Raw genomic sequence first — 25,212 nt, forward strand, 5'->3', positions numbered from 1 at the left:
GTCACAGGGAGCAGGGGAATTGCCCATCGAAGTTCAAACTTCCCAGGAAATTCCCACAGTCAGTGCATTGGGACTTCCTTGGGGGCCCAAAACACACCTTTGGGGGTACATTCAGTACCTGACAATCTGAAGATCTGGACCATTAATGCTGACTTGTCTCAGAAGAAAATACTCTCCAGTTGTTCTTTTCCTCATCCATCTCCCCCTCCCATTTGATTTAATTTGATTTGATTTCGCTTATTGTCACGTGTACCGAGGTACAGTGAAAAGCATTTTTCTACGAGCCGCCCAACAGATCATCAAGTACATGAAAAGAAAAGGAAATAAAAGAAAATACATAATAGGGCAACACAAGATACACAATGTACCTACATAACTCCGGCATTGGGTGAAGCAAACAGGGGTGTAGTGTCAATGAGGTCAGTCCATAAGAGGGTCATTGAGAGGTCTGGTAACAGCGGGGAAGAAGCTGTTTTTGAGTCAGTTTTTGCGTGTTCTCAGACTTTTGTATGGAAGAAGTTGGAAGAGTGAGTAAGCCGGGTGGGAGGGGTCTTTGATTATGCTGCCCGCTTTCCCCAGGCAGCGGGAGGTGTAGATGGAGTCAATGGATGGGAGGCAGGTTCGTGTGATGGACTGGGCTGTGTTCACGACTCTCTGAAGTTTCTAGTCCGAGCAGTTGCCATACCAGGCTGTGATGCAGCCAGATAGGATGCTTTCTATGGTGCATCTGTAAAGGTTGGTAAGAGTTAATGTGGACATGCCGAATTTTCTTAGTTTCCTGAGAAAGTATAGGTGCTGTTGTGCTTTCTTGGCGATAGCGTCGACGTGGGTGAACCAGGACAGATTTTTGGAGATGTGTACCCCTAAGATTTTGAAACTGCTAACCACCTCCACCTTGGCCCCGTTGATGCTGACGGGGTGTGTACAGGACTTTGCTTTCTGAAGTCAATGACCAGCCCTTTAGTTTTGCTGGCATTGAGGGATAGATTGTTGTCGCTGCACCACTCCACAATCTCCCTCCTGTATTCTGACTCGTCGTTATTCGAGATTCAGCCCACCATGGTTGTGACATCAGCAAACTTGTAGATAGAGTTGGAACCAAATTTTGCCACGCAGTCGTATGCAGCCTTGCGGGGCCCCGGTATTGAGGACTATTGTGGAGGAGGTGTTGTTGTTTAGTCTTACTGATTGTGGCCTGTGGGTTAAAAAGTCGAGGATCCAGTTGCAGAGTGAGGAGCCAAGTCGTAGGTTTTGGAGCTTTGATGTGAGCTTGGCTAGGATTATGGTGTTGAAGGCGGAGCTGTAGTCAATAAATAGGAGTCTGATGTACGAGTCCTTGTTGTCGAGATGCTCTAGGGATGAGTGTAGGGCCAGGGAGATGGCGCCTGCTGTGAACCGGTTGCGGCAGTATGTGAATTGCAGTGGATCAAGGCATCTGGGCGTATGGAGGTGATGCGCTTCATGACCAACCTCTCAAAGCATTTCATTACGACTGAAGTCAGGGCCACCAGGGCCGTTTCGGGAGGGGGTGTAATTTTACATGCATTTTGCCCTTTCAGTCGTTATTTTCTAAGATTTTTTAAACAGGGAGGTTAAACTTGCATTGAAATTTGGTTTGACCATACTTGTACTGTGTTCTGGTCGGCACACAAATAGAATGAACGGATAAGGTGCAAACAAGATTCGCAAGGATGATACCAAAGTGACACGCTCCATTTGGCAGCACGGTAGCACAGTGGTTAGCACAGTACTTCACAGCTCCAGGTTCCCAGATTCGATTCCCAACTTTGGTCACTGTCTGTGCGGAATCTGCACGTTCTCCCTGTGTCTGCGTGGATTTCCTCCGGGTGCTCCGGTTTCCTCCCACAGACCAAAGGTGTGCAGGTTAGGTGGATTGGCCATGCTAAATTGCCTTTATTGTCCAAAAGGTTGAGTGGGGTTACTGGGTTACAGGGAGTTCTTTCCAAGGTCCGGTGCAGACCTTGGCCTCCTTCTGCACCGTAAATTGTATGATTCTATGATTTATAGGAAAGGCTGGGGCTTCTTTCTCTAGAAAGGAGAAGGCTGAAGGTGACCAAATAGAGATCTTTAAGATAATAACGGGGTTGAGGAGCAAAGGGATCTTAGAACACAAATACACACATCACTACATCACTAAAAGTAACAGTACAGGTTAACAAGTATGTTTAAAAAAGTAGGCCAAGCAACAGGGTTCATTGCTCAAAGGATAGAATTAAAGAGTAGCTAAGTTCTGCTCAACTTGTACTGAGCCTTGGTCAGACCTCCCCTGGAATATATCATGTACAGTGCCACCACAGAGATGGTGGCTGCTACTGGAGCTACATGCCCCTATGGCCCAGGATCGCTGATGGACTCAAGCATAGGTGAATGATGACAGAACTGGGGTGGGCGGGGGGTGGGGGTGAGGTGGGGGGGGGGGGGGGGGGGGTGCACGGGCAAGATGGGGATGTTGAGGAGGGTTGACAGCAGGGCAGGGGTGTGGCTCTCAGTGGGCCCTTCCTTCCTGACGCTCGGCCCCTTGATCAGGCAGAGTGCCTATGAACGAGAGATGCCCACCGGCAATCCTGACAGGGTTTACTTTTACGGCATTGACCTTTGGTGGGAACCTTTGATCCCGGGGAGAATGGGACCAGAAAGTCATGCCCATAAAGTCTTTATGGCACAAAAAGGGGCCATTGGTCCATCATGTCCATGCAGAGTGAGCCACTCAGTAGTCCCTCTCTCTGCCTCACCCTATCGTAGTTCTTCCTCCTTCACCTCTTTCCCAAAGTCTTCAACCTGTGTACTTGTTCCATCAACTAATGGGAACAATTTTTAAAAATCTACTTTTTTTAAACCTGTCATAATCTGAGGCACTTGGACAGTATGCACAGAGAGATCATGTTCTAGGTAGCTCCTGCCAGGCCACTTGTTTTTTTTTTTTGGCTCTTTTTGTCCGGTTCCCGGGGTGCTTTTGTGGATAAGCTCTTTCATCTGAAGTTGAGCCTATTTCTGAAAAATTTCCAAAAAGGCTGGAGGTGAGAAACTTGCAGACAGAAATTCGTTGACGGGCTCCGAGCTTTGCGTGGCTCCTCAATAGAGAAGATGGCAATGGCGGCTCTGGTGGTTGCGGCCGCTCCGATCATGGCAGACATGTTGATTGGAGCACTGGCAACTGAGTTCGATAAGCATTTTGAGAGGCAATGGAGAGTGATGTCTGAAACCCTTCGAAAGTCGATTGAGGAGGGGCTGGTCCCGACCAAGAAAAGCTGGAATAAACGGAGATGGTGAAGGAGCATGGCAAGGTGCTGAATGGTGTGGAAACGGCTCAGTCAAGGCACAACAAGCAAATTGCCTTGCTGGAGGACGAGATCTCATTGGTGGCAGAGAAAAATAAGAGTCTGAGGGTGAAGGTGGACGACTTTGAGAATCCGTCGAGGAGCCAAGATCTCAGTTGTGGGGTTGCGGGAGGGTGTGGAGGGCCTGAATCCTACTGCATATTTCTCGCAGATTTCCAGGACGATGATGGGGGAGGCTGGACAAGGCCATGATAAGGTTCCGTAGCTTCGAGGAGAAGGATCGGGTCCTAAAGTGGGCCAAGGAGTACCGTGATTCGAGGTGGGGAGGAAGCCTCATGAGAATTTATCAAGGTGTCGGAGAAGAGTTTGCGATGTGGTGGGCAGCTTTTGATAAGGCTACGGCCATATTGTACAAGAACGGAGTGTGGTACGGAGTGGTGTATCCAGCTAGGCTGAGGGTTACCTACGAGTCAAAGGACTATTATTTTGATACTTCAGAGGAAGCTGATGCTTTTGTTAAAGGTCATGGACTTGGATCTAGTTAATGGGGCTCTGTGCAGTCCTTTATGTTTGTTGATGAGAAGGGGTTTGGGGGTATTTGTTCTTTATTTGTTCTCGGGATGGGATGGATGGGGTGATGGAGCACAGGGTGTCCTTATGTGCTGACCATCCGCTGTTTTAAGTTACAGACACAGTCCCCATTATGGATGAAATAATGAAGATAGTCAGGAGTTTTGGCTCCTTTTCAGGATGCTGATGCCACCTGGGCACATTGGCACAGGCAGCCAGCATATTGTTGATGAACTAATCATTATGTGTAGTTCTTTGAATGTCCACTGTGTGTTGCTGTGTGTTTATACATTTGAGAGCAGCTATGTTGATGAACTAACAATATAATCAGTCAACTAATTGCAGAAATTAGAGTTATTCCTGCCGAAGACATATACATTTTAGTAACAGTCATGGAAAATGGTTAATTAGATCAGAACTTTTAAAGTAAAAATATTTAAGTTCTTCTGCCGAATAGCAAGTCCACATAGTTATGTCTGAAAATTTCTGAAGAAGATGGACACTACTTTTAAAAAGTAGAAAGTGGAAAATTTATCTTGACAAAAATGGAGTTAGGCAGGTCAGGTGACCTCTCCTTATCTAAAAATATACATGAGACTGTCCAAGTTGGAAGCCACTTACTTATTTGGTCAGAACATTAAAATGTAATGAAACTTTTAGACATTTCATTGTGAAGATATTAAAATGCAAAAAATCTCCCCTTTGAGCTTAACATCCATTATTGTTTCAATTGCTGAAAATCAACAAAATGGGTGTACGGAAATCCACTTTATCACAAGAAGGTGCAAATGGTCGAGATTCAAATCTCCACTGTGAGACAATGCTGGCATCATCAGTGGACAATGAGAGCATCTATACTATGGTCACATGACAGAAACCAGTTTACGGTAAGAAATACCTAATGAACTCACATTTTGAGCAGCAGCAGAAGTCAGTCAATCAGTCTGGGATACAGAGACCACAGAGAGAAGAGATCCCACTCAGCAATACAAATGCCCCCACTTACTATTTGCAAGAAAGCAGAGAAAGTGTGTTATTCTTTTTACTTATTGATTTGCTGAACCAAACCAGAAACCTCCTATTGCCAGAAACTAGCCAACACCCTCGAGACCAAGCAACATCCTGGTAAACCTTCTTTGCACTCTTTCCAAAGCTTCCCCATCTTTCTGATAAGGTGGTGACCAGAACTGCACGCAATACTCCACATGCGGCCTAACCAAGGTTTTATATAGCTGCAATATGCTTTCCCAACTCCTGTACTCAATGCGCCAACTGATGAAGGCAAGCATACCATTTGCCTTCTTAATCATCTTGGCCACCTGTGTTGCCACTTTTAAGAACTGTGGACCTGCACACCCAGATCCCTTTGTATGTTAATATTCCTAAGGGTTCTGCCATTTACAGTATAATTCACACCTAGATTTGATTCTTCAAAATGCATCACTTCGTATTTGTCCAGATTAAACTCCATCTGCCATTTCTGTGCCCAAGTCTCCAATCTACCTACATCCTGTTGTATCCTCTGACAATCCTCGGCACTATCAGCAACTCCACCAGTCTTTGTGTCATCCACAAATTTACTAATGAGACCACCCACATTTTCCTCCAGATCATTTATATATATTACAAACAACAGAGGTGCAAGCACTGACCCCTTTGGAACATCACTAGCTACAGATCTCCATTCTGAAAAACACCCTTCCACTGCTACTCTCTATCTTCTATAACCAAGCCAGTTCTGTATCCCTCGAGCCAGCCCACCCCGAATCCCATGTGATTTTAGTTTTTGTACCAGTCTGTCATGTGGGACCTTGTCAAACGCCTTACTAAAGTTCATATCAACTACGTGCACAGCCCATCCCTCATCAATTTTCTTTGTCACCTCTTCAAAAAGCTGAATCAAGTTAGCCTGCACATCTCCCTAAAACATTCTCCCTCTAACCTCAATCAACTCCTTTCATACAGGTACATAGAAGATAGGAGCAGGAGGAGGCCTTTTGGCCCTTTGAGCCTGCTCTGCCATTTATCACGATCATGGCTGATCATCCAATTCAACAGCCTAATCCTGCTTTCTCCCCGTGTCGGGAGAAATCACTTCCCCAATGGCCGACCCCCCCCCCTCCGCCTCTCCTGCTGTTTGACTCCCTCTGATGACTGGCATCACTCCCCCCACAGATGTCTGGATTCGCCACTAATGCCCAAATCACAACACCAACATCCCATTCACTGACCTTAGACAAACTTACCTTCGCCCTGGCCTGTTATTTTCAATGGCATCTTTAAACTCACCTGCTTTTCGGCAGCTCATCCTCCTTCACTCCGCTTCTTCTGTACTTCGCTGCTGGAGTCGTGAAAATGCTTCAAGCATCAGGTGGGTTCGGCAAGACAGGCACTTCAGAAGTAACGCACAGGTATGGAGTGGTAATCTGACACTGATTGCCTCTCCGAAGGCGTTACGGCCCACTGAGCAATAGTGACATTTGGACTCTTTGAAAACTCTAAGTGCATGCTACATCTTTTGCAACCACCATCTTGTGTTTGTGTAAGCCATGTGTGAGTGAGTGGGTGCTATGAGGTTACATTTTGGGTGTCAAGAAATAAACATTTATTCTTAGTTTTTTTAGACAATTTACAAGAAAGCTTGTCTTGTGTTTATTCTTAATAGTCACAGTACCCAAGGTGTTAAAACACTTCTAATGTGGTTCGCCATAAGGTGGAAAAGGGGGGACCCATTCTACCACCTCTTCCCTGTCTATAATACTAACAAGAACAATTGCACTTCAAAAAATTCAGTCAAAGAAAAATCAATTCTGGCCTATATGTGCGGCCAATTGATGCTTCCAGGTTCAACCTTTCTGCAGTTACACATTAGGAGGAATTTTACACTGGCCGGATTTTACGATCCAACCAAAGTCAGTAGAATTTTAAATGTATCGCCACATTTTATGGGCCCGCCCCCACCGCGGCTGGGCCGTAATATTCCGCCTATTTGGTGTAAAGTATTTTGGAAAATTTCTGGACAAGGTGCCTAATAAATGCAATTTATTTAGTTTTGTCATTCACTTTGCCATTTCATTTTTAATCATACAAATTAAGTAAAGTGGGTGATGTAGCAAATATAATGGCCATTTCAGCAACACACTCATACCTAGTGTACACCAAAATGATCAAATATCTCAATTTCATGTCACAGTAATTTGGTTTGTGTGAGTTTATGTCTCAGTTTTAATCAAGCATCCAACACATTTTCATTAGGACATTTTAAGTATATTAATCTATAATTTGAACATGACCATCTCCCCACATCTAAACAAATATCACAGAAGAAGACGTGTTGACTGATTATACAAATCAGCTTTGCTACTTTACTACGATGATTCCTATATCCATTCTCCCGGTTTATTTAAACATTTTATTTTCTGGAATGAGCATGTCTCCCTTATTCTATTCCTGGAATTCCAAATTACGATGTTTTATTTTCATTAGCCTGAAGTACAATTTTCTTAATGCACATCCAAAAGTAAACACACACTGTTAGCACCAAAGCTCCAGCAGGCCACAGAAAAAGATCTTGGACTAGGCAATAATTAATGAATGTGAAAATTTAACTGGTCAGTATCCCAAGAATGCCAGCATTCTTTGCACAACAGATTAGAATTTAGATTGGGTTGGCCTCCATTCTGCAAATGTAAATTTTAGATTGTGTTAGAGACTAAGAATGCAGACATCAGATTGTGTGCTAATCCATATCCAGTGGCTGAACTGAACAGTTCAAGGAGGTCAAAAGATTGCACTGCATTGCAATGCAAAACAAAAAGCAGATTGGAAAATAACCTTTGATGCAGATTTAGAGTGGACAACTGACTTGATGAGGATAGCAGCCACAGAACACAATCCTGGAATGGAGCCTCTCAGAGTATAAATTTAGCATGCACAATAATCTAGAAAGGTAGACGGCTATTTAAGGAGACTGAGTTGGATTGGACAGCAAACCAAAAATGTAGCCTTTTTATTGAACAGTAATCCATTAATGAAGCATGATTTCCAAATGAGTTCTGTTAATTTATCACCAACCAGCCCATGGCAAATGTACCTACGCAGATATCTACAAAGGCCCAATGATGTACTTTAAGATGAACGTCTCAGCTATGTGTGATATTGAAGTATTAAACATTTCTGAAATAACATAAAGTATTACCTTTCTTGCATAGGTGGGAGTTGTATCCAGCTGTTAAATCTAGGATCATACCGGCTAACAAAATTAGTGCTGTGTTTCCCTGTTTAAAAAAAATCAGTTAGTTCAACGTGTTTCAGAGGTAAATGCTAAAGTACTCAGAATTTTAAACAAAACATTTCTGTTGCATCTTCAATATCCCATTCATTTCCTGGAACTTAGTAAAAAGGGCAACTCTTAGACTAAATACACTAAACTTGATAGAACTATTTCTGGAATTTGATAGCAATTTAGTGTTACTTGGAACATTGACATTGTTCTTAATGCCGAAGGAATATCTAAGCAGCGAGGAAAAAAGCTATGCACTCTCCTTTGTACTTTTAGAATTAATGCATAGATAGTGGCTTTTTACTCGCTAAGATACAAGACAATAGAAAGCTGTACTTTTTCAGTCTAAGTCACAATTTTGCAAAGTTGTATTTTATACCCAATGAACACAAAGGCAGGACAACATATTTCACCTTTGTGTCTATTTGTGACTGACATCCAATCATCTTTCCTTTTGCTTTGCAATTCTGTTCCCAAGGATTGAAAGTTTCCAACCTTCTGGTTTTTAAGCCAGCCAGACCTGAGTTTTATCCCCAACGACAAGTGATTTATTGTGGTGAGCAATGTTCTCTCAAACTTTTATACATAGTGCAAGGGTGATTTGTTTCAGTGCACAGTCCTTCTAAATACCTTTGTGTGGTCGCACATGAATGGGACCAACTTTCCTGCATGGCTTCCGTGGGAACCTTCAGATTCTGCAGCAGCCCAGATTAGAGGGAATACTGATGGTGAAACACACGCTGGAATTTTCAGCATACTGTTCCCTGAAAGTTCTCCTCAATTTAAGTACCTGTTTTAAAATGCCTGTGCTATGCTCAGGAAGCAAGGTCATACCCAGCTTGTTACTGTAAAAGCTGATCCTGCATTTGGCACTGATCAACACTTTAAATCAAGTTGTCCTTTCGGTAGTATTGGTGAGTTTAAGACATAGACTGCACAAGCAGCTGTTACTCTAAATGCCTTGAATCTTACTTCACTCTAAGTCAAGTTGAAAGGCACAATACAAACACTTTAAATATGTTGCTCCTTAAAACTAAAGTTACTGTAAGGCGAAAAACTAACTCGGACAGCAAGTGACACCACAACGGTCTGCGATTTTTGGCAACTTTAGTTTGACTACATCGCTTGTCACAGAGGTGCCACACTTACAGCTTTCATTTACATTAAAGTATGTTAGAATGTAGTTTTAATTATGTCTGTTACCAGAAAATGTAGACACAGCCCTTTGAAGTGAAGTGTGAAGTACTGTGCAGTAGGTTATTACCGTTTGGGTTCCATTGGTCTTCTCCTCCTAGTACAAATAAGAAGTTTTCTACTTCCACAACGCAGTGATGGGCACTGTTATAAGGCATTACTAAAACAAAGAACAAAGACATCTTCAATGTACAGTCTTATTATGGGCAGCATACAATTCTGGACACTGTAAATGTGCTGTCTCTAAAGTTACACCAGAACGGAATATTTTGTGGAATTACAAAGCCTCTTTACTAATAGAAAATGGGGGAAATATGCAAATTTGTAAAGATCCAGGAAAGAGATATAACATCTTTGGTGTAGACCTTTCACTGAAATCTTGGAAAATAAGAAAACTCCTTAATTGGGCTGAACAAATGATAGAATTTCTGTTTCCAGCAGTGGAGTGGAAGAAGCACTGAGGAACTTCCCAGTGACAATTATCTATGCATTCACTGATGTGTTAAGCAGGTTGGTTTGACCTGAACTTCACTTGATTCAGTGAGGCGAGAGACAGACCTCTAACACTGGAGAAGATCCAACACGATTTTATTCAATGATAGAACTAATATACATGCTCAGCTGTGGGTCGACACTATACTGACCTGACTGGAGACCTGGTACTAGCCTGACCAGACTTACTAGCTACCGCATGGTGTTTGCACTGGCTAGCTCATGGACTCTGACTGTCTCAGTGGCTGGGTCCAGAGAGCGTGGGAAACCTAGTGCCCTCTGGCTTTATAGTGGTAGTGTCCTGTCTGGTGATTGGCTGCACTGTGTTGTGTGCTTACTGGTCATCCAGTGTGTCAAACACTGCCTGTCTGCATGTTATTATATACAGGAGTGGGTAATATGACATTCCCCAGAACTATCAACACCAGGAAAAGGACAAATAAATAATGCCACATTAATCAAACATGCTTTTCTTGAATTTCCAGTGCAAACCTATTCTGACACCTTGCTTGTAAATTGAGGGCCAGCTCTTAGCATGAGCTCAATTTTCTCAGGTCTGAGCAGGCAACACAATCTTTTCACATCTGGAACTTGGGTTTGAATTCAGCCTGAATTCACAGAATGAGCAACTTCTCTCTCTGATACCTCGAAAAGTTTGAAATGAAAATGAGTCTCATATCCAGTTGGCACATGTGCTGAGAGAGTTACTCAGAGATGTCTTCAGGTCGGCTGCTTTCGCAAAGAGAAAAAATTACACTAATGCACACATTGCCTATTTCACTTTCATTTCTAGATTGTTACCATTTGCAAAGCTGGCCATTTTACATTGTGATTTAATCCAGGTCATTTTTGAAAATTAGAAAGAATACTGCACCCACGTCAAACTCTCAGGCATCCCACTCAGTATTTTCCCTACTGACATAACTCTTTTAAAAAGAATACAATTATCACCCTCTAAACAGTTTCTTATCCAGTCTTGCCGTTTGCCTTTAGCCTCCAATTCTGGGTTTAATTACCAGCCTTTCATGTGGAATGTTTTTAAAAGTCTTTTAGAAGTTTAGGCACAACTCCTGTAGAAGTAGCCAATTGGTTGCCTGCACTCAAAGTGGGGAAGTGGCAGTGAATTTTAAGCCATTGCCTCATTAACATTGGACTGGCGACGGTGCTATAGGGATATCCTGTGCAACTCACTGAATTCACACCTGCCAACCTTGGAGCAGGTCAGCCAGAAAAAAGGTAACTGTGAGGGGTGCTAGATTGCGATTGCGCAGCAGAATTCCCACAGCACACAAGCATCTCCTGACTCCACAAATATATCATAGAGTCATTATAGCACAAAATGAGGCCATTCCACCCATTGACTCCATGCTGGCACCCTGTAAAGCAATATGGATAGTTCCATTCCCCTGCTCTCTCTAAATAGGCCTGCAAATCCAATTTCCTGTGAAATCAATGATCATCTCTGCTTGCACCACCCTCGCAGGCAGAGAGTTCCAGGTCATTACCTCTGCATAAAAAGATTCTTCCTCACATCTCGCCACATTTCTTGCCCAAAATCATAAATCTGTGACCCCTAATCTACATGAAATCAGCTAATGGGAATAGATTTTCAGTGCCTACCTTATCTAAACCCGATGATTTTTTATCAAATCTCCCATTAACCCCTTTCGTTACAAGGAGAACAACCCCACCTTCTCCAATCTAACCCTGTAGCTAAAATCCCTTTTCCCTGGAACCATCTGGTAAATCTCCTCAGCACCCTCTTAGGACGTTCATATCCTTCCTGAAGTGTGGTGACCAGAACTGGATGCAATACGATGAGTTAATGTTACGTATATAACGAGGCAGTCTCTAGTATCAGTGATGAACATCACATGACAAGTGTATGTAATAATAATAATAATATTTATTATTGTCATATGTAGCCTTACATAAAGTTACTGTGAAAATCCCGTAGTCGCTGTCATGATATGCAAATATGCAACCAATGAACACTCAGAATAGGGCACAACCAATGGGCAGTCAGGACACTCAGAGGTGGCATCACCACAAGGGGTCATGACATAAACACTATAAAAGAAATGAGGCACTCACACCCTGCCTCTTTCCACAGACAGACATCTAGAGAGATAGACAAGGTTGATCAGCAGCATCACACTCCAGCACGTGGCTTAGAGCAAGCTGGTACAGTTAGACTGAGTTACTACAGTTAGATTAGCAGAGAGCCAAACTCATTTAAGAACTGTGCTAATAGGTCAATAAACACGTTGAACTCATTTCAGAGTCTGGAGCATCCTTTAGTTAAGACTGCATCAAGTAGCAGCCTGTGTTATCCGAAGCTGCATAACACAACAGTCGCCACTCTACGGTGCCTGTTCATGTACACTGAGGGACAATTCAGAATGTCCAATTCACCTAACAAGCACGTCTTTTGGGACTTGTGGGTTGAAACTGGAGAACCCGGAGGAAACCCATACAGACAAGAACATGCAGAGTCCGCACAGACAGTGACTCAACCCGAGAATCGAGCCCAGGTGCCTGGCGCTGTGAAGCAATAGTACTAACCACTGTGCTAATATGTGTTGAGAGATAGTTCCATGTACCATCATCACACCGGTGCCAAATGTGCCTCAACAACCACCAACCAGTGGCCTTGACATCTATCATAATGAAGTGCTTCGAGAGATTGGTCAAGAGACACAGAGACACATCAGCTCCAAACTTCCAGATTGCCTTGATCCACTGCAATTCACCTACTGCCACAACCGGTCCACAACAGACACTATCTCCTTGGCCCTACACTCATCCTTGGAGCATCTCGACAACAGGGACTCCTACGTCAGACTTCTATTCATTGACTACAGCTCCACCGTCAACACCACAATCCCAGTCAAACTCATATCCAAACTCCAAAATTTAGGACTTGGCTCCTCCCTCTGCAACTGGATCCTCGACTTCCTGACCCACAGACTACAATCAGTAAGGATAAACAACAACACTTCCTTCACGATTGTCCTCAATACCGGGTCCCTACAAGGCTGCGTACTTAGCCCCCTATTATATTCCCTATACACACGTTTGTGTGGCAACATTCGGCTCCAACTCGACTTCCGGTTGCGGCTATGCGGAGCTAAGTCGCACGTTCGGCAGCTCCCGCCAGGAACGGACTTTTGGGCTCTTTTTAGGGCCCCCAGTGGTACTTTTACGACGTTTCCCGACGTGGGAAGGAGCCAGCAACATTTCCCCGGCAGTATATGGCCTGGACCAGGAGTGGGGCGAGTAAGAAAGTGGTTGCAGCGCCAAAGCAGAAGCGAGGGAAGAAGCACAAGATGGCGGGGGGCGGAGACCAAGAGGCATGGAGGCAGTGGGCGCAGGAGCAGCAGGAGACTCTCCAGCGCTGCTTCAGGGAGCTTAAAGCGGAGCTGCTGGAGCCGTTGAAGGCTTCAATTGACAAGCTGCTGGAGACCCAGACGGCCCAGGGGGTGGCGATCCGAGAGATCCGGCAAAAGGCCTCCGAAAGAGAGGACGAGACCTTAGGCCTCGCGGTGAAGGTGGAGATGCACGTGGCGCTCCATAAAAAATGGCAGGAGAGGTTCAAGGAGATGGAGAACCGGTCGAGGCGGAAAAATCTGCGGATCCTGGGCCTTCCGGAAGGGCTGGAGGGGTCAGACATGGGGGCCTATGTGGCCATCATGTTAAATTCTCTGATGGGAGCTGGGTCCTTTCAGGAGCCCCTGGAGCTGGAAGGGGCCCATCGAATATTGGCAAGAAGACACAAGCCGAATGAGCCGCCACGGGCGGTGCTGGTGCGGTTTGCTGACCGGGAGTGTGTGCTCAGGTGGGCCAAGAAGGAGCGGAGCAGCAGGTGGGAGAACGCGGTGTTACGGACCTACCAGGACTGGAGTGCGGAGGTGGCAAAGAAGAGGGCCGGGTACAATTGGATGAAGGCGGTGCTGCACAGGAAGGGAGTGAAGTTCGGCATGCTGCAGCCGGCGCGTTTGTGGATCACCTACAAGTACCGGCACTTTTACTTTGAGTCCCCGGAGGAGGCGTGGGCCTTTGTGCAGGCCGAGAAGTTGGACTCAAACTGAGGGCTGGGTGCGGGGGCCTGCATGTAACTGTGTTATATTTTGAGGAGGGGTTCTCAGTTTAATGTTGGTTCTTTGTTGTTTTCAGGGTGGGTGGGGCGCTGTTTTCTGCTTGGGTTTGTTGGATGGGCTCGAGGAGGAGGGCAGACCTGCAGTGTGGGGGGCTGATGGTGTGGAGGGGAGTTGGGGCCCCGCGAGGGGACTGGGCCGGTAAAGGGAGCTGCTGCAGAGGAGGTGGGGTCGGGCAGGTGGAAAGCGCGGGCTTTTTCCCGCGCTAAGGGTTGAAGGGGCGGACCGGAGCTGGGAAGCTGCTTGAGAGCGGGAGGGGGAGGAGGAGGAAAGCCTGCTGGTGGACACTGGGGAGGAGGGGAAGCCCCACGCTGGGAGGGGTCGGAGAAAGGGCAACAGTAGCCGGGGTCAGCAGGAGTCAGCTGACTTGCGGGAGTACAACGGAGGGAGCAACGCAGCTAGGGGGAGGTCCTAGCTGGGGGGGGAGGGGGTAACCGGGTTGCTGCTGGAATGGCCAAGAAGGAGCTGGAGTATGTGGAGGGAGTCGGGATGGGAGTCTGCCGCCGTGGGGAACGGGCTGAGCGGGGGGCGCGGGCACGTGGTGGGCTGAGGAAGGGTCATGGCTAGTCGGCGGGAGAGGGGGGCAGGTAGCCCCCTGATCTGGCTGATAACCTGGAATGTGAGGGGACTGAATGGGCCGGTCAAAAGGGCCCGCGTGTTTGCGCACCTGAAGGGGCTGAAGGCGGATGTGGCCATGCTTCAGGAGAAGCACCTGAAGGTGGCGGATCAAGTTAGATTGAGGAAGGGATGGGTAGGCCAGGTGTTTCATTCGGGGCTGGATGCAAAAAATCGGGGGATGGCGATCCTGGTGGGGAAGAGGGTGTCGTTTGAGGCGTTGAATGTGGTGGCAGACAGCGGCGGGAGGTATGTGATGGTAAGCGGTAAGCTGCAGGGGGAGCGGGTGGTGCTGGTCAATGTATACACCCCGAATTGAGACGATGCAGGTTTCATGCGGCGCATGTTGGGCCGGATTCCAGATTTGGAGGCGGGGGGCCTGATAATGGGAGGAGGGGGGGGGGGATTTTAACACGGTGCTGGACCCGGCACTGGATCGATCCAGATCCAGGATGGGGAGGAGGCCAGCGGCGTCTAAGGTGTTGAGGGGGTTTATGGACCAGATGGGAGGGGTGGATCCATGGAGGTTTGCGAGGCCGAGGGCCAGGGAATTTTCATACTTCTCCCATGTGCATAAGGCCTATTCCCGGATTGATTTTTTCGCTATGAGTAGGGCGCTGATTGCGAGGGTGGAGGATGCTGAGTATTCAGCGATCGCCATCTCTGACCATGCCCCGCACAGGGTGGACCTTGAGCTGGGGGAGGAGAGGGACCAGCGACCCCTTTGGCGCTTGGAGGTGGGGCTGCTGGCAGACGAGAAGGTGGGCGGACGGGTTCGAGGATGTATCGAGAGGTACCTGGAGGCCAATGACAATGGGGAGGTCTGGGAGGCGCTGAAGGCGGTGGTTAGGGTGGAGTTGATCTCCATTTGAGCACACAATGAGAGGAGAGAGCAGAGAGAGAGGGAGAGGCTGGTGGGAGAGATGGTGAGGGTGGACAGGAGATACGCGGAGGCTCCAGAGGAGGGATTGCTGAGGGAGCGGCGCAGTCTCCAGGCTGAGTTTGACTTGTTGACCACCAGAATGGCGGAAGCTCAGTGGAGGAAGGCACAGGGAGCGGTGTATGAATATGTGGAGAAGGCGAGCAGGATGCTGGCGCACCAGCTCCGTAAGCAGGATGCGGCCAGGGAGATTGGTGGAGTTAAGGATAGGGGAGGGAATGTGGTGCGAAGGGGGGTAGACATTAATGGGGTCTTCAGGGACTTTTATGAGGAACTGTATCAGTCCGAACCCCCAGCGGAGGAGGGGGGATGGGGCACTTCTTGGACCGGTTGAGATTCCCGAGGGTGGAGGAGGGACAGGTGTAGGGACTGGGGATGCCAGTTGAGCTGGAGGAGCTGGTCAAAGGGATAGGGAGCATGCAGTCGGGGAAGGCGTCCGGGCTGGATGGGTTCCCGGTAGAATTCTATAAAATGTTTGCAGACCTGTTGGGCCCCCTGTTGGTTAGGACCTTCAACGAGGCAAGGGTAGGGGGGGCTCTGCCTCTGACGATGTCTCGGGCGCTGATTTCCTTGATCCTTAAGTGGGAAAAGGATCCCCTGCAGTGTGGGTCATTCAGGCCGATCTCACTCTTAAATGTAGACGCCAAGCTGTTGGCGAAGATCTTAGCCATGGGGATAGAGGACTGTGTGCCGCAGGTTATCCACGAGGATCAAACGGGGTTCGTGAAGGGGAGGCAGCTGAACACTAACATACGGAGGCTCTTGAATGTCATAATGATGCCGGCGGTAGAAGGGGAGGCGGAGATAGTGGTGGCGTTGGACGCGGAGAAGGCCTTTGATAGGGTTGAGTGGGGGTGTTAGAGAGGTTCGGTTTGGGGAGGGACTTGTCAGGTGGGTGAGGCTGTTATATGAGGCCCCGATGGCAAGCGTGGCCACGAATAGGAGGAGATCGGAGTATTTTCGGTTATACCGAGGGACGAGGAGGGGTGTCCCTTGTCCCCCCTGCTTTTTGCGCTGGCAATTGAACCCCTGGCCATGGCGTTGAGGGAGTCGAGGAACTGGAGGGGGCTGGTGCGGGGTGGGGAGGAACACCGAGTGTCGCTCTATGCGGATGACCTATTGTTGTATGTGGCGGACCCAGTGGGGTGAATGCCGGAGGTGATGAGGATTCTCAGGGAATTTGGGGATTTCTCAAGGTACAAGCTCAACTTGGGGAAGAGCGAGCTGTTCGTTGTACACCCGGGGGACCAGGAGGGGGGGATTGGTAGGCTCCCACTAAAAAGGGCTGAGAGAAGCTTCAGGTACTTGGGGGGTCCAGGTGGCCAGGAGCTGGGGGGCCTTTCATAAGCTTAACCTCACGGGGCTGGTGGAGCAAATGGAGGAGGAGTTTAAGAGGTGGGACATGCTGCCTCTGGTGGGTAGGGTGCAATCAGTCAAGGTGACGGTGCTCCCGAGATTTCTGTTCCTGTTCCAGTGCCTCCCCATCCTTATCCCGAAGGCCTTTTTCAGGCGGGTTAACAGGAGCATTACGGGGTCTGTGTGGGCGCACGGGACCCCGAGGGTGAGAAGGGTGTTCCTGGAGCGGGGCAGGGATGGGGGGGACAACGTACCAAGTGATGCAGGAGGTAGATGAGGCCTCGGTGGAGGAGCTGAAGGGTAAATGGGAGGAGGAGCTGGGTGAGGAGATTGAGGAGGGGACGTGGGTGGACGCCCTAGGAAGGGTGAACTCCTCCTCTTCTTGTGCGAGGCTTAGCCTCATACAGTTTAAGGTGCTGCATGGGGCACACATGACCGGGACAAGGATGAGCCGGTTTTTTGGGAGCGAGGACAGGCGTATTAGGTGCTCAGGGAGCCCAGCAAACCATGCCCATATGTTCTGGGCATGCCCAGCGCTGGGGGAATTTTGGAAGGGCGTAGCAAGGACGGTGTCGAGGGTGGTAGGATCCAGGGTCAAACCGGGCTGGGGGCTCACAATATTTGGAGTTGCAGAGGAGCCGGGAGTGCAGGAGGCGAAAGAGGCCGGCATTCTGGCCTTTGCGTCCCTAGTAGCCTGGCGGCGGATTCTCCTTCAGTGGAAGGATGCGAGACCCCCAAGCATGGAGGCCTGGGTCAACGATATGGCGGAGTTTATTAAATTGGAGAGGGTGAAATTTGCCCTAAGGGGGTCAGTGCAGGGGTTCTTCAAGAGGTGGCAACCATTCCTAGATTTCCTGGCAGAATGGTAGAAAAAGGCCAGCAGCAGCAGCAACCCGGGGTGGGGGGGTGGGGGGGGGGGGGGGGGAGGGGGGGGGTTCTTTGTTTTGGGCTGAAGGGACGTGTATATTTGTTCATTGCTAATGACGGGAGTTAATTTATTTTTCTTTTTTGTATACATGGGGGGGGGTTGTTCTTTCTTTTCTTGATTTTTTTGTTATTGATATTTTGTGAAAATTTGAATAAAAATTATTTTTAAAAAAAACATTCGGCTCCAACTCCATCTGCAAGTTTGCTGATGACACAACCATCGTGGGTCAGATCTCAAACAACGATGAGTCAGAGTTCAGGAGGGAGATAGAGAACCCAGTGGCATGGTGCAATGACAATAATCTCTCCCTTAATGTCAGCAAAACTGAGGAGATGGTCGGCGACTTCAGGAAGCAAAGTGTCGTAGATGCCCCTGTCTGCATCAATGGTGCCGAGGTGGAGATGGTTGACTGCTTCAAATCCTAAGTGTAAACATCACCAACAATCTGTCCTGAGTCACCCACGTCGATGCTACAGCCAAGAAAGCACAACAGCGTCTATATTTCCTGAGGAAATTAAGGAAATTCAGCATATCCATATTGACTCTTACAAATTTTTACAGATGCATCATAGAAAGCATCCGATATGGTTGCATCACAGCCTAGTATGGCAACTGCTTGGCCCAAGACTGTAAGGAACTACAGAGAGTCATGAACACTGCCTAGTTCATCACACAAACCCTCCTCCCATCCACTGACTCTGTCTACACCTCCCACTGCCTTGGGAAAATGGGCAGCATAATCAAAGACCCCTCCCACCCAAGCTATTCTCTCTTCCAATCCTTTCCGTCGGGCAGAAAATACAAAAGTCTGAGAACACACACAAACAGTTTCAAAAACAGCTTCTTCCCCACTGTTACCACACTCCTGAATTACCCTCTTTTAGACTGAACTGATCTCTCTACCCATCTTCTCTACAGCTGTGGAACTATATTCCATATACTTCACCCGATGTCTATGTCTATGCATTTACATTGTGTATTTATCGTATGTCCTATGTTTTTCATGTATGGACTAATCTGCCTGGCCTTTACGCAGAACAATACGTTTCACTGTACCTCGGTACACATGACAATAAATCTAAATCTAAATTCTAAATCTAAATGTGAAGCCCTGTGCTAAAGCCTTGTACTGTATAAAGTAGAATGTTCAATAAAAGATAAAGTTTACGTACAGCTTTGCCCCCACAGACTCAATCAATCCTGATTCTGGAGAACCTCATGTAAGACCCAGAACGATGACAACAGATGGTGACAGTAGAGAACACGATGGAAAAAGCCCCAAGTAAAGATCCCAGTGGCTGGAAAAAGCAGCAAAAGAAACAACTGAAGGGCAAGAACAACGTGGTGTTATGCTCCTGGACCAGACACCAACATTTGTTAGGATGGAGGACAAGAACCCCAAACAAATGTTTTAAAGTTTTAACTATGAGGAAAGGATACTTCACTCCAGGAGTGATTCCACGGACCAATGGGTATCTTTTATATTAAAACAAATGCTATTCTTAACACAGGATTATACATATTAACATCACAGAAAATGGCTTTATAATTAACAATTAAACAATTCTTAAAATAAAAGGAAACCCTTTTTACAACTAATTAAGCAAACAAAGCCCATTACAGGTGGGGCTTCTAGTCAGACAGGTACGGCAAATCAGGCCACTCATCCACCATGCAGTCCTTCTCCTCACCTGCAGAGATAGCAAGCTCCTCATGCCTGTTGGACAAAGTCAGGGCTGAACCTCCTCCAATACTTCTTGCTGGTTTGCCGTACCTGTCTGACTGGAAGACACATCCTCCTGTCCCCAACCATTAACTAACTCTAATGTTCTGCTAATGGAAGTGACTGCCTCCTGAAACAAAGTGTCCAGGTAACTCTTCCCCATCCCTGATGCCCCACAATATCTGCAACTCAAGACTCCAGCTCAGCACTTCAGAGCCAAAGTTGTTTAAATTGCAGACACTTTCTGTCGATAAGACTGTCCGGAATTACAGTGCATTCGACAGATTCCCACATGCTGCGGTCACGGCACAGCACCAGCCCTGTCATTTCTGTTCAATCTTATTTATATAATTAGTCAATTAATTAACAATTTCAAAGATTTATTAAAATCATGTACGCGATGTAGGCTTCGCCGACTAGAGCAGCATTTATTGCACATCCCTAATTGTCCTTGAGCAGGTGGTGGCGAGCTGCCTTCCTGAACTTCTGCAGTCCATGAGGTGTAGGTACACCCATTGTGCTGTTAGGGAAGGAGTTCCTGGATTTTGACAGTCAGGATGGCGAGTGACTTTCAAAGGATCATCCAGGTTATGGTATTCCCATGTGTCTGCTGCCCTTGTCCTTCTAGATAACAATGATCATGGGTTTGGAAGGTGCTATCTTCGGAGCCTTGGTGAGTTCCGGCAGTGCATCTTTGTGGGAGGGATAGCAATCAAGTGGGCTGCTTTGTCCTGGATGCTGTCAAGATTCTTGAGTGTTGCTGGAGCTGCACTCATCAGGCAAGTGGAGAATATTCCATTGCACTCCAGACTTATGCCTTGTAAATGGTGGACAGGGTTTGAGGAGTCAGGAGATGAGTCACTCACTGCAGGATTCCAAGCCTCTGACATATTCTTGTAGCCATGGTATTTATATTAGCTTAACCAGTTGATTTTCTGGTCAATGATAACCAGGATGCTGATATTGGGGATTTCAATAATGGTAATTTCATTGAATGCCATGGGGCGATGGTTAGATTATCTATGTAGGAGATGGTCATTGCCTGGCACTTGTGTGGTGCAAATGTAACTTGCTACCTGTCAGCGCAAGCCTGGATATTGCCCAGGTCTTGTTGCATTTGGTCATGGACTGATTCATTATCCGAGGAGCTGCGAATAATACTGAACATTGTGCAGTCATCAGTGATTTCCCTACTTCTGACCTTTGATGGAAATAAAGTAATTGATGAAGCAGCTGAACATGTTTGGGCTTAGGACACTCCCCGAGGGATTCCTGCAATGATGACCTGGAACTGAGATGATTGACCTCCAACAGCTATAACCATCTTCCTGCCGAGTATGACTCCAATCAATGGAGAATTTCCTTCCTGATTCCCAATGACTCCATCTTTGCACGGGCTCATTGATGCCACACTCAGTCAAATGCGGCATTGATATAAGGGCAGCCACTCTCACCTCACTTTGCATAAAGTAATGATATTCACCAACCACTGCAGAATGAAAAAAGTAGTAAAAGGAGCACCTATTTTCCCCTCTGCCCTGAATTCCCACCTGAACTAAATTCCCAACTCCTCACTCAATCTACGTTGCACTCAAGACAAGTCTGAGGCATTCAAGTCAGAAGACCCTGACCTATACAAGAAATCCAGGTACAACCTCCAAAAAGCCATCCAAGATGCCGAGAGAATATCAGACCAAGCTAGAGTCATGGACTAGAGTTACAGACCCTCGGCGGTTGTGGCAAGGCCTAAACAACATAACGGCCTACAAAGCGAAGCCGAGCAGTATCTCCAGCAGCAACGCACCCCTTTCCCATGAACTCAATGCATTCTATGCTCGGTTCGAGCAGGAAACCAATGATCTGCTGTTGAGGACCAGCTGGCAGAAGTGTTCGCGGATATCTTTAACCTGTCCCTACTCCGCTCCGAGGACTCCACCCGCTTCAAGAAGACAACCATCATAACAGTGCCAAAGAAGAACCAGGCAACGTGCCTCAATGACCTCCGTCCGGTGGCCCTGACTTCAGTTGTAATGACGTGCTTCGAGAGGTTGATATGAAGCACATCACCTCCATACTCCCAGAAACGCAGCCTTGATCCACTGCAATTCGCATACCGCCACAACTGGTCCACGGCAGACGCCATTTCCCTGGCCCTACACTCATCCCTAGAGCATCTCGACAACAAGGACTCTGACATCAGACTTCTATTTATTGACTACAGCTCCACCTTCAACACCATAATCCCAGCCAAGCTCATATCAAAGCTCCAAAACCTAGGACTTGGCTCCTCACTCTGCAACTGGATTCTCGACTTTCTGACCCACAGACCACAATCAGTAAGAATGAACAACACCCCCTCCACAATAGTCCTCATTACCGGGACCCCGCAAGGCTGCGTACATAGACCACTAATATACTCCCTGTACACACACGACTATGTGCCAAAATTTGGTTCCAACTCCATCTACAAGACATGGAATCAGAATACAGGAGGGACATAGAGAATCCAGAGGAGTGGTGCAATGACAACAATCTATCCCTCATTGCCAGCAAAACTGAAGAGCTGGTCATTGACTTCAGGAAGCAAAGTACTGTACACACCCCTGTCAGCATCAACAGGGCCGAGGTGGAGATGGTTGACGGCTTCAAATTCCTAGGGGTGCACATCACCAAAAATCTACCACCAAGAAAGCACACCACTGCCTACACTTCCTCAGGAAACTAAGGAAATTCAGCATGTACACATTAACCCTTACCAACTTTTACAGATGCAGCATTGAAAGCATCTTATCTGGCTGCATCACAGCCTGGTATGGCAACTGCTTGGCCCAAGACCTCAAGAAACTTCAGAGAGTCGTGAATACCGCCCAGTCCATCACACGAACCTGCCTCCCATCCAATGATTCCATCTCGACCTCCCGCTGTCTGGGGAAAGCGGGCAGCATAATCAAAGACCCCTCCCACCCGGCTTACTCACTCTTCCAACTTCTTCCATTGGGCAGGCGATACAAAAGTCTGAGAACACGCACGAACAGACTAAAAACAGCTTCTTCCCCACTGTCATCAGACTCCTAAATGACTCTCTTATGGATTGACCTGATTAATACTACACCCCTGTATGCTTCACCCGATGTCGGTGTCTATGTATATACATTGTGTTCCTTGTGTTGCCCTATTATGTATTTTCTTTTTCTTTTCTTTTATTTTCATGTACTAATGATCTGTTTGAGCTGCTTGCAGAAAAATACTTTTCACTGTACCTCGGTACATGCGACAATAAACAAATCCAATCCAATGTTCAGTACTTTGCTCTCGAGACAGTACCCTGGAGTACCAAATAGATTAACACGCCCCACACCCGGTGTAGTAATCCTCGGGAGGCAGGAGTTCCGTCACCACGCCAATATTTATTTACAATAACGATATTACAGGAGCAGCTCCAAACAGTGCTGCTAGCAGTCCAGTCAACTTCAGACTGGCTCACAAAGCCTACACAGGTGCTTATATGGGCCCCTCAATGAGCTATCATTGAGGGAGCTCATACTCCAATTGGCCAACCAATAAAGTTAATTGGAGTTCATTACACCCTTCCCCCCCAGGGTCCAAGGAATTCCTGCCAGCTGGTATTCCTCTTGAGCTTCTTCCTGCTCTTCATGTCTGGGTCTGTCACCTCTGTGTTGTCTGCCGGGTCGTTCTCCGACATGGGCGGGGTGTACCTTATAGGTGCCCGTCTTTTCCTTGACGACCTCCTTGGAAGTTGTTCTTCCTCCTCCTTGGGGAGAGGTGTCGCGGCGGCCTCGTCGAACGTGTCCATCTCCGCCTCTGATGACTGAATGACGGGATCTGGAGAAATTGCTCGGGGCTGGGGTGTGGGTATCCTTTCCGTCTGGGCTATCCCAGCTTGAGGCGGTCCTGCTTCGACTGCCTCCAGGTGTGGTTCCGCTGCCCTTATTTGGTCTAGGTGTTTCTTCAGCACCTCACTTCCTATTGAAACCTCATAGGATATGGGCCCTGTTTGGGACGTCACCGTGCCTTTGACCCACGTTGGTCCATTCCCATAATTCTTGACCCAAACCGGTGCCCCCACCTGGAAATGTCTCTGCTGCCGACTATTATCATGCCCCCTGCATTGGGCCTCCTGTTGTTTCTCAACTTTCCCAGTTAAATTTGGGAAAAGGAGACTCAGCCTCGTTCGCAGCCGCCCTCCCATTAAGAGTTCAGCTGGCGGTATGCCCGTTGTGGAATGCGGTGCGGTCCTGTAATCAAACAGCCAGCGGGAGAGCTTTGTGTCCATTGACGCTGCCGGCTGCTTCTTGAGTCCCGCTTTAAGTGTCTGGACCGCTCTCTCTGCCAGGCCGTTGGTCGCTGGATGGTAAGGGGCCGTTTTGATGTGACGAACTCCGTTTTCCTTCAGGAATTTTCCAAATTCCCCACTTGTGAATGCCGTTCCGTTGTCCGACACCAATACCTCCAGAAGTCCATGTGTTGCAAATGAGGCCCTGAGCTTTTCAATTGTCGATGCTGTGCTTGCCGCGTTTACCCGCTGGATGCCCAACCATTTGGAGTGGGCGTCCACTATCACCAAAAACATTGAGCCCATGAAAGGGCCGGCGTGGTCAATATGCAGGCAGATCCATGGTCTGCCTGGCCATTCCCACGGGTGCAATGGCGCCGCTGGTGGCACTCTTTGCCCCTGTTGTCACTCCTGGCACCGACGTACCAAGGCTGTTATGTCTGTTTTCAAACCTGGCCACCAAATGTAGCTTTGAGCTAGCATCTTCATTTTAGACACCCCTGGGTGTCCGTGATGTAACTCGGTTAAGATTGCCTGACGGCCCTGAGCTGGGACTATTACCCGGGCTCCCCATAATAGGATACCGTCTTCTACGGTTATTTGGTCCCTTCTGCTCCAGTATGGGTGCATCTGGGGCTCCACTGGTCTTACCAGCTCCCCTGTGAGCAGTAAATGCTTCATCTTGGCTAAAACTGGGTCTTTTTGCGTCCACAACCGAATATGTTGTGCGTCTACTGGTAGGGTGTCCAAAAAATTTAGAGTCATTACTGTCTCCTCTACTTTTGGTATTTGCGGCGGAGTGTCCGGGAGGGGAAGTCTGCCCAAAGCATCTGCATTTGCTACTCGCGTTCCCGGTCTGTGCTCCAGAACGTATCTATACGCCGCCAGTAGCAACGCCCAGCGTTGGATTCTAGCTGATGCAATCGGGGGTATTGACTTGTCTTCTTTTAATAACCCTAATAACGGCTTATGGTCCGTCACTATGGTGAATTTCCGCCCGTACAGATACTGGTGAAATTTTTTTACTGTGAACATCACCGCCAGTCCTTCCTTCTCGATTTGGGTGTACTTCCTCTCAGCCATCGGCAAGGTCCTCGAAGCATAGGCTATTGGCCGTTCTTCCCCATTCCTTCCTCTATGGGCTAAGACGGCTCCTACCCCGTAGGGGGATGCATCACAAGTGACCACCAACTCCTTCCTTGGGTCATAATGCTGTATGACATTTTCGGATGACAGCTGTTCCTTAATGTCCCTAAATGCTCGGTTTTGGCGGGCGGATCATTTCCATTCTTGCCCCTTTTTTAGTAGCTGGTGGAGGGATTCTAGGATGGATGCCCTATTTTCAATAAATTTTCCATAATA

At 47.5% G+C, this 25,212-nt stretch overlaps 1 protein-coding gene across 2 annotated transcripts in view; it reads right to left on the reverse strand.

Annotated features, from left to right (window-relative positions):
* The window catches only part of klhl14 (kelch-like family member 14), a 240,171-nt gene that overhangs the window by 73,043 nt on the left and 141,916 nt on the right, over positions 1–25,212 (reverse strand). For both annotated transcript variants that reach the window (XM_038809258.1, XM_038809259.1), the window contains 2 exons: positions 9,416–9,505; positions 8,068–8,146 (listed from right to left, as the gene is read on the reverse strand). In XM_038809258.1, the coding sequence (XP_038665186.1) occupies positions 8,068–8,146; positions 9,416–9,505 (169 nt within the window). The remainder of the gene's footprint in view (positions 1–8,067; positions 8,147–9,415; positions 9,506–25,212) is intronic.

Source organism: Scyliorhinus canicula, chromosome 10, assembly GCF_902713615.1.
Source record: "Scyliorhinus canicula chromosome 10, sScyCan1.1, whole genome shotgun sequence".
NCBI lineage: Eukaryota > Metazoa > Chordata > Chondrichthyes > Carcharhiniformes > Scyliorhinidae > Scyliorhinus > Scyliorhinus canicula.